The sequence below is a fragment of the Taeniopygia guttata genome, chromosome 4, assembly GCF_048771995.1.
Source record: "Taeniopygia guttata chromosome 4, bTaeGut7.mat, whole genome shotgun sequence".
NCBI lineage: Eukaryota > Metazoa > Chordata > Aves > Passeriformes > Estrildidae > Taeniopygia > Taeniopygia guttata.
The window spans coordinates 26,984,557-26,994,974 of NC_133028.1; the positions used below are offsets into that span (position 1 = coordinate 26,984,557).

The window sequence follows — 10,418 nt, forward strand, 5'->3', positions numbered from 1 at the left end:
CTTGAAGCATCTCGACCATGTGAATCTTATATGTCTGCCTGTGCTAGCCAGTCCACCAAAGTAGACTTGGTTATGTGCTTAAGGAACCATGCCATGACCACTTATATGATTTTCCTCTGACTTCCTGATATCATTTATTAACTAGAAAGAAGGAGTCAAACAGTATTCAGAAAGTCAGAGTGCAAGGAACACTATTAGCTTGGTAGACCCACAGAAAGATGGATCACTAGAAATGCAGCACTTGGAGATTCTAAAATGCTAAAAGTTTCTTTTTTGGTTGGGTGCTTCTAGATTTAAAAAATATTTAATGCACATAAAAACCAGAACAAGTTTATTTTACTTTGTCGAATCTTTATTCCTTATGTCCATTTTCATAATTTTTTCCCTCTTCCCTGGAAAGGCTCGTCTTCCTGTGAAGTGGATGGCACCTGAAAGTATTTTCAATTGTGTCTACACCTTTGAGAGTGATGTCTGGTCTTATGGGATATTGCTTTGGGAGCTCTTTTCTTTAGGTAAGCTCCCTATGTGTACTTCATATCTGTTTCATCTTGGGGTTTACTGTGGATGCAGAAATCATGTTGCTCACCTGCTCTCTCAACAGGAAGCAGCCCCTATCCAGGGATACCCGTGGACTCCAAGTTCTATAAAATGATCAAAGAGGGATACAGAATGTTCAGCCCTGAGTGTGCACCACCTGAAATGTAAGTGAACAGCCAGCACCTCCAATCATCCAAACATCAGTAAAGATGTGAAGAAAGGGAAGCTTCTGTTCTTGCAATAAGGCTCATTGCACTGTCCCACTGTCATTTTTTAAAGTTCTTTTCATGTTTTAAATAATTCATGTACTCTAACTAGCAGAATACATGCCTGTGTTGTTACAAGCAATGAAATACGCTCATGGCTTGTGCCATCTGATCACTTTGTCATGGCACCTGCTCTCTGTCAATAAATTATTGACAGATCACAGAACATAATTAAACATTTTTACTTCAGATAAAGTCAGTGATATATATCACCAGACTGTACAGCATCTGCATTTGTGCTGTACTTCCTGACAGCAAGAGGACTGTCTACTGATCTTCTTTATGAGACATTCCTAATTCACTATTTTGTAAATGGATTGGCATTTAACAAGCTGTCAAAGAACACTGTGTCCAGAGCCTCCCATTAGTGGTGAGCTCTCTGTTGTCACAAACACAGGTGTTAGCAGCACCATTCCTGTTCTTAAAGTCATTTAAAGATGCAACACTTTTGTTGCAAATAATGATGCAAGAGAGATAAGAACTAAGGATTTCTTCATGAGCAGTGTTTAATTTTTGTATCTTTACAGGTATGACATAATGAAGAGTTGCTGGGATGCTGATCCCTTACAGAGACCCACATTTAAACAAATTGTACAGATGATAGAGCAGCAGCTTTCAGAAAATGCCCCCCGGGTAAGTTATGGATTAAGTAGTTTCAAGCAAGATGTCACACTAGAGCTTTGAGAAGCAAAGAGCCCAGGCAGTGCATTTCTAGTATTGCTTATGTAGCTTTGCAGCATCAGTGTGGGTCATAGGAGTGATGTTTGGGCTATTCCATTAGACAGTATCTATCTAAGCCCATACCCAACACTTATTAGCTACTGAACATTTTTTGCATTACTGATGTTTCTCACTCACGATAGACCTGTCACAACAATTTTGATGCTACAAAATGCAACGGTACTGCACAAATTCATCTTATCCTAAACTATGAAAAATTCTGTTAATCTGGGAAACATCTCAGAAATAAAGCATAATTAGTTTTTATTAGGAAAGCCATTGGGTGAAAGGGTGGAGCTTTTGGTGCTCTTCTGTATCTTCTCACTTGCCTCCCCTAATACCATTTGCATAACCTTGGAGGTACGTTGTGACAAACTGTATGTGCTTTTCTTTCAACCATTCCATAGTGAAAGCTTATTCTGAGCAGGCAACTGGAAAAAACTGTCCAAAGAAAAACTGGAGGCACATCCTAAACTTGGCTTTTTTCTCTCCATAACTTTGTGTGTTACTAGGGTTTACAAAAGTGTGTTGAAACCTGATTTAAAAATACGGCTTCCTTTTACCTTCTGGATGCCTCGTTTGGGCAGAGAGTACATGGCTTCCTGACAATTTGAGAAAAGAGGAAACTGAAAGCTGCTGGTGTTCAATTGCATCCTGTTGTGTATTTTTGGCAGGTGCAGGCATTACTAAAACAAAAGCAAGAATCTGAAGGAATTATTAGTGAGATTTCTGAGGGAGCTCAGTAATAACCTGAGCTTTTTTTTTTTTTGAGCTCAGCTGAAATTTGGCATGCAGTTGGAAGCTACAGTGTTTTTAGTAACTGAGATGGAGCTTCATGATTATTTAAAGTAGTAGTTAAGCCCAAGACCTTTTGATACTGTTTTGATTTGCAAAAAAGCTTCTGAGCTGGAACCCCTCCACAGCAGTGTGTAGTACACGGTGGGAAAAGGCTAAGAAAGGAATGCTCTCCAAGAATGTGTGAAGGGAGCAGTCTGCAGAGTATTGACAGCAGTCTTTGGCTTCTGCAGGTTTATGCCAACTTCTCAACCCCACCTTCCAGTCAAGGAAATGCTCCAGATCACTCGGTGAGGATTAACTCAGTGGGCAGCAGCGCTTCCTCTACACAGCCTCTCCTGGTACGCGAAGATGTTTGAGTGGCACATGAAGAAGAGGAGACCAGATGTGTTAGCTGTATTGTGAAGGGGCTGAGAGAGGGACAACTTCAGTAATTTCTCTTTCTTTTACTCACTTCTACCACTGTGTAGCTGAAACGTTGTTGTAATACTGTCCTTTACCATGCACTGTTATACATAAACTTAATCTGCTGAGCACGGTTACAGGCATCATTGCAGTGTTAATTGAAGCTGTATATATTTCGCTATATTGTGTGTATTTGCAGTAGAGAGCCAGATGTGAAGGAAAAAAAAACAACCAACAAAAGAAATCATAAGCCAGGGTGTGGAATTGGATGACTGTTTGGAATTGGATGACTGTAGATCAAACCAAATCCGCAGTGATTCGTCTCTGGATCTGTGCCTGGAATGCATACAGTAATTTTCTAGTTAATCTTGTTTTTCTGAAGTTGCAAAATAAACAAGTATTAAGTTAATGTTTTTTAAAAACCCTTTTCACATCCAACCAAGCCTGAGAGGCTTTCCCAGGCAGGTATCATAGGTTGGAGGCCAATAAGGGTGCTGTATTTACCTGGGAAAAAGAGGTGAAGGAACCAAGACTTTTCAAATCTGCACAGCTAGAAACCCTCCTGGGAGCTCTGGGGTTTAAACCAGAGGAAAGGGAGGAAGAGCATGGATTTTAATTTTCATTTACCACCTGTGCTGTCACCTTTGCAGACCAGTTGCACTGTTTCCATGGATATATGCACTACTTCCACCTGTGCATTCCCTGCCAGGATGAAGCTGCCCATTGCTGGGTCTCACTCCACCATGGAGCCTGAACTGCTTCTGTGGTCCTCTGCCTGGGGTGCTCAAAGACTTTGACATTCATTTTGCTAATAGTTGCGTCTAAAAGTGTTCACCAGAGATAGGTGGGTCCTGCCAAATTGATCAAAAAAGAGGAGGAAGGCTGCTTCCAGTAAACTGTGTCTGGAGAAGAGGCCGTTTAACGAGTCATCTTATCTAAGGGAGAGCAGAGAAAAATAATACTCTCCTGGGGGCCCTTTCTTTATCTTGTCCTACCCAGGTGAATCTTTCCCACAGGCAGTCTTGGATAGTGCTAACTGGAAAGGGCTATTCTCCTCCACCCCAAGCTGTTTCTCTGGTAGTCCGGAGATGATAATCAAGAAGAGTCTAACTGAGAAGTGCCAAATTTATAAAAGGCATAAAAGAAAGAATCCTTTCATTCTTCTTTGATAGACATGAAGCTTTGGGGTCAGCATCTGTTGAGCCAAGGATTTTGCTTAAAAGTGTTTTCTAACCCCTTTTCTTCCCACCAGGAACACTGCTGGTTCTTTTCTTCCTTTGTTTCTGACCCCTAAAATTAAGTGAAGGCATTGAGAGAAGTATTTCTCAGAGGCAGAGTACTACTTGAGTACCTATTTATTTACAATGCACTTAAGCACTCTGTAACTTACTTTACTAGGATTTTGGTTGAGTTTACATGCAATTCAAATGTGTATCTAACTGCCCAAATACAAGGTAAATGTAAATACACACACTGGTAGTATATTTTGGGTTACATTGAGTACCACACTCTTTCTATGACTGTGCATTTGGTTTATTGTTACAGGAATCTGTCTTTCAGAGTTAAAGAAAAAAATTAGCCATTTGCACTGAACTTACTTAGGCTGTTGCACCTTTCCAAAGTTAGCCATTTGTTTGGATGCACTCTTATGCATACTAGTTGTTGAGCATTTTCAGTTTTATGCTATAAAAGCTCTTTTGTAACGTGTTGGCTTTTGGAGCAACTGTAGACAAACTAGTTGTTATCTATGTCTCGGTACTTTACAGACACTTAGCTGAAAGAGGTTTGGGTTTTTTCGTTCTTGAAATTTATATTTTTATAATTTGGGGGTTTTGAAACTTACTTTGCAATGGCTTGGTGTTTTGAATGGGTTTATGCATTGTTTTTGTAAATATGGAAATGTAGCAATAATGTCCTTTTGACTATCCTCAGTCCTCGAGTCTCAAAAATATTTTTATATATATATATGCAAAAACTATATGTATAAATATGTAAGTGTTTGAAAGTTTATGAAACACTTATAGATATGTTGCTCAGTTGTAGAATTGCAGTTAAGAAAAGTTCAAATAAATCTGTAAATATGTATTCAAATGCTAACGATGTGTATTATGTTAAAACTGAATATTTTCATGTTAAGTCTTAATAAATTCCTGAGTTGAAGCAAAGCCTCATTGTCTGGCCACACACAGGTCAAGTCTGGCATTCTGAAACATTTTTGCAAATACATGCCAAAGAATTTATTTGCTATGTGAGTTCTTTTCCTGTGAATATGTGGGACAAATACTTGAAAATTCCAATGCAACTTTGTTCTGGAAAAAAATTGCAGTTAGAAGGTTGATCTTGTAGACTGTTGGTGCAGTCTGTGTGTCATGAATAGTATTTAAAATTAAGATCTCTCGGTATTGCTAAGGAGATGGTTGCAAGAGGCAGTTGGAGCCACTCAAAGGCTGCAGTGATGCTGAATATTGTTTAAAAAAATGTACATGCTCTTGGCCCTTCTTTCGGGCTGGCATGAGGCTCATGCTGGACTGGCAAGCTCCCCTTCTTCAGCTTCCTTTGTAAAACAGCTTCCTTTTTTTTTTTCTTTTTTCTTCCACATAGGTCTTTACTTGGCTTGTTAAAACTAATTAAGGGAATTATAACCTAGTTTTGTCAGGGGCCATGAGGTACAAGCTTGGTTACAATTGGCATTTTCATTGTTTTTAATAATGCTTCAGAAGACACCAAGATGGTATCTTATATGGAACCATTCTTTTTCCTATCTTGTCCACCCCCACATTCAAGCAGAATTCACACTGAGGGATTCCTGCAGCTGAATTGCACAAATAATTTGTGAATTCTCATTTAGCACAACCAAAGGAGCTATTTTATGTATTTATTTGGTTAGCACACCATTAATTTTATTTTCCTGAAATGAAACACCCTAGGATATTGCATCTCTGTTTTTGGAAAAAAATTTTGCTCTTATTTTTTCACTACAAGGCTTGCAGTGATCACTACATCCATTCCTGCTCATGGTCAAAACCATTTCCTTCTGAATTATTTTATTGCCAGTTCTAAGCAATAGCTTTCATGGAAAAGCACATACTGACATTTAATATGTCTTCAAAGCATTATTGTACTCAGCTATAAAGAGCAACCAGCACCATATTGTCATCATGGACCATCAGGGCCATGGACTATTATGGACCAAATGCCTGAAGGGAGAGTGCAGAAGATTGGTTCAGGCTCTTCACAGTGGTGCCCAGTGACAGGACCAGAAGCACTGGGCACAAATGGAAATGTGTAAATGTCCCTCAACATCAGGAAATACCTTTTTTTTTAGTGTAAGGGTGACTAAGCACTAGCACGGATTGTCCCAGAGATTATGAGGTTTCTGTGCTTGGAGATGATCAAAAACCCTGTGGACATGGTCCCAGGCAAGGGGCTCTAGGTGTCCCTCCTTAAGCAGGGGAGTTGGGCCAGATGCCCTGCCTTACAACCTCAACCTTTCTGTGATTCTGCAACCAGCCAAGGGCACCTTGGTGAATCTCACCTGTAACATGTACTCGGCCAGAAGTAGAAAAGCAAATCCCCCTCTTACACTGAACATTAGAGAGTGACTTGTCCTCTACTTGCTAGTGACTTGTCCTTTACTAGCTAGAAAAGAAAATACTTGTAGGCTCTGTGGGAGAGAAGAGGAAAGATCATGGGAACACTAGGGTTTATATGGAGTTAGTGATCAGTATCATATGCACCACCACCACATATTTTTTGTTTCTGGTTCTTTTTTACATCTCTACATAGGTCTTTGGGAAGGTAAATGAAGACATGTTCCTGGGCCAAGTCACCAGGGAATAACCATTCACACCCTTGGACAAAATGTTCACACTGGAGCAGTTGGACAACAGCATCCTTAATTCTAGTGTGTTGTAGGCTGAAACCCAGAGAGTGAAATGTTTCCATCTTCCTGTATATGGATTAGGGATCTTCCTACTTGTCTCTTAGGGAGGTCTGAGTCTCAGTAGAGGAGAAGGAACAGTTGCACAGACTTTTTAGCTTCTGGTTTAGAACCTAAATTGTAACAAAAGTATGATAATCTACTCTGCAGTTCAGTTGTGGCTTACAGAAACTTCTGTAACTATGAGTAATGGTCGAAAATTACCTTCAATTGCCATGTTTCTTGTGCACTAATTTATTAGAAGATTATGTTGTAACTAGTAATATTCTGTCCAGAAATTGCTCTCAAGCTATGTTTCCTGAAAGATTGTCCATATTTCTTAAATTGATTATCATTCACTCTTCTTAGTGAGGATCATTATCTGTTAGTTACAAGCCACACAACAGAGATTATTTACTAGCAGCAGTAGCTCCAGTCAACTTGAATTTTCTGTCTGTGCCCTATAAATCATTTTAGCTACGTCGTGCCAGGCAGCAGAAACTAGTATAGCCCAAAGGGCCCACTGGGTTTTGAGTGTGTGCTCCCCCCAGGCGCTGTCAGCAACATCAGATAAGGGCTTTGCATGGCACATTTAGCGTTATCCAGCCATCAGGTCCTCACACGGGAAGGCACAGCATGGATCTTCCCTTACAGACCAGTAAACATCAGTGTGTGGCACAAGTTACCCTCAGGACTTTCTCCAGCTGCAGAAACTGCCAAATTTGTACATTTTGAGATGTAGGTGCGCCAGTGGCTGGCTACTGTTCTGCAAATTATACTGCATGTATTTTTAACTGGTTCGAGTAGCATTACTGGGCAGGGGGCCTTGCTCTTAATGTGTGGTTGTGGGTGGAGCTGGTGTGGCCGTCAGAACCCTTCTCTATGGCCTAAAGGGCGCCCGCTTAGAGAGAAAGCTCTTCTCTTCCCCTCCAGGGGGGTTACCCAGCAACAGAGCCTTTCTGTGCATGTGCTGCATGTGCTGCTACTGCCAGGGCGCGTGTCCTTCTGGTATTTTTCCATTTGATAATCAAATAGCAGATTCATAACCCACAGTTCAAGAAATGAAACTAAACAATGTTGAAGCATTAATATTTTAAAATTAAATCAGTTCCTCACAGCAGTGCAATAAAAAAGGGCAATTGTAACCTCACAGATGCTGTTTTTGGCATTTCCTCTTTTGAGTTAAAATAGCAAAGCCAATTCAAACTTATTTATGAGATGAAAGCATATTTGTATTTTCCCCTTCAGCCATTTTTCATTCAAAGGCTCTTTGCATTTTTCTTCTTTTGCTGGGACTAAACACTAGCTAGTTACTTCCAGAAATTAGCACTATTTGAAATTTCCCATATTCTTGTGTAACATATTTTGGGTTTTGAGTCCCTCTAGTCAATAGGATGTCCCTGAGCCAAAGGACCCAGGGAAGGACTTGGTGGCAAATGCTGCACCAAAAGCAGCAAGTAGCTCCTCAAACCCCTGCTGTCTGAGGACAGCCTGGAGTTGCTGCATTGCTAAGAGAAGTGGAAGCCTGTCATGGCTCTTGCTCTGGATACCAGAACGTGGGAAAGCCTGGCTGCAGCAGAGGAAGAAATGTTGGCTTTATCTCTTCAGAAGTCAGGCCTGTAAAGGTTTGCTCTCTAATCCTGGTGTTTGCAGAGCTTCTCTTTTGAGGGAAGAGAGAGAAATGATTGGTGTAATACATTTTTGCTGTTCAATCTGAAGACACTGACACAAAAAAGGGTAGTGGTGGGTACTTAAGTGTATTTTACGTTACCTTCTCTTTTAATAATGAAAACAAATGTTTGTAGAGGATGTTTGTCAGCATCCTTTGAACTATATTGATGAAATAAATAGGACAAAATCTGATAGCTTCACTACAAGCAGTTATCTAAATTTGAAGTTATATTTTTTCCTTTTAAAGTTTCTAGCATTTTGGAGCATGGAGAAAATAGAAAAATATGAGCAATGCTGATAACCCCTCCCTCCCCAGGAAACTGATAGAACACAAGGACTATAATCACCTTTCAGAAGTTTATTGTTAAACTACTGGAGACTTCAGAGGGCTGAGGCAATACCAGGGAATTGAGCCTGGCAATGGGGAGTCATCATTCAGAAGTAGAGCACCGGGTTGCAGGGAGGCAGCTCCTGCAGGAGCCAGAGGACATGGCTGACCAGTGCCTTGCTGCATCCCGCCCAGCCATTGACTGTCATCGCCTGAGAGATTTCCTAGCATTTCCCAGACCCCTTTGAATGGCAGCAGTTGTTTTGAATTTCACATGTAAGGTTGCAAGAAAAAGAACCAAGCTGATTTGATTTTGGTCACTTGAGTGGAAAAAAACCTTTTTTTTTTCCATCAAAAAAGCATTCTTTCAAGATTTCTCCATTGACTGGAAGTAGTGTTGCACTGCCTGCACTCTGCTGTGTGGCTCCTTCTGGGAGGCACCAGCAGGACCAAGGCAGCAAGAGCAGTGGGATTCCAACACGGGGATAAGCATCCCCATCAGTGCTCACCAGACAGCTTCTCTGTGGAGCCACATATGGCAGTTCTAGGGTCAAGGAGAACATCTGCACTGCACCTCATTGGCTCCTTGCAAAGATGCCACCCGCACGCACTGAGAGGAATTAACACAGAGGACTTGCTTCCCAGGTAGTCTCTGTTACTCTGTCAGTTAATCCCAGCAGGAAGCACATTATCTGCTTCTTTACAGCCTCTGCCCCAAAGAGCTGGAAGGAAAAAAAATTCTTTTAGGATCTTCTATCTTTCTTTGGTTTTAGTGGTTTTCTTTGGGTTTTTTTGTTTGTTTGTTTGTTTGTTTGTTTAGGGGTTTTTGTTGGGTTTTTTGGGGGTTTTTTTTGGGTTTTTTTTTTTTTTTTTGGTTGGTTGGTTGGTTGGTTGGTTGGTTTGGTTTGATTATTTTACTGCTCCTTTATAAAGTTGCCTTGCCACCCTCAACTCTTGCCGGGTTCCATAGTTTTGATTTTTCTGTGAAGGAGTACAATGCTGGAGAAGATGCTGGTTTTAGGCAAACTGCTCAAGGGCTCTCTCTAGCAGGAGGAGGCTCAGCTCTCACTTTGGGATGTGTATGCTATGTAGGGCTGTAGCTGCAGCAAGCACTGTCCTGCAGGCAAATTAACTGCCAGTGCTGTCTGTTTGACCCAAGCCCTTCTGGCCTCTTCTTTGAATGGCTTTAGAAACAAATCTCCTTTTAATCATCTTTGTAAGCTATTGGTGCAATTACGTAGGATCCTGAGGCCGTGTGATAGTCATGTGTGCCGATCACCACCCCGGCACTTTTCAATCACAAGTAATAGATTGATCCACTTCCTTGGGACCAGAGCGGTGCTGTCAGCTCTGCCCTGAGCAATGCCTGTGTGAAGAGCCATGTGACAGTGGTTTGGATGTGCTCTTGTCATTTATTCAAAGCAAAGAACATTCCCCCCAAATGGAAGGAGGGGAGGGAAGGGAAGGCTGAAGAAGAACCATGTTTTGTCATGTTTTTCACGGCAGTAAAATAATTCAGTCTGAAGACATGCCTGCTTCATTACACTTTGCCCTTAGTTCAGAGTTAGAGAGAGAAAAATGAGAATCTTGATAGAAAGTTGAAGTATTTTGCATTATACGTTACAGATCATTTGTAATGTAGTTACAAATGATGAAGAAAATATCTGTTAACCAGTTGGAAAGTAAGAATTTCAATGTTTTCATTTACCATCTAATAACTGGAAAGTCCAAGGAACCACTTATGTGACAAGAGAAATATTTTCAGAAATGAAATCAC

General features: G+C 40.8%; 1 protein-coding gene across 1 annotated transcript in view; it reads left to right on the plus strand.

The window, feature by feature from the left end:
- KIT (KIT proto-oncogene, receptor tyrosine kinase) overlaps positions 1–4,888 on the plus strand; it is a 55,471-nt gene extending 50,583 nt beyond the window's left edge. Inside the window, exons 18-21 of the mRNA XM_030271088.4 lie at positions 401–512; positions 602–701; positions 1,331–1,436; positions 2,552–4,888. Of these exons, the coding sequence (XP_030126948.4) occupies positions 401–512; positions 602–701; positions 1,331–1,436; positions 2,552–2,677 (444 nt within the window). The 3' untranslated portion in view covers positions 2,678–4,888. The remainder of the gene's footprint in view (positions 1–400; positions 513–601; positions 702–1,330; positions 1,437–2,551) is intronic.
- Positions 4,889–10,418: the final 5,530 nt, after the last annotated feature.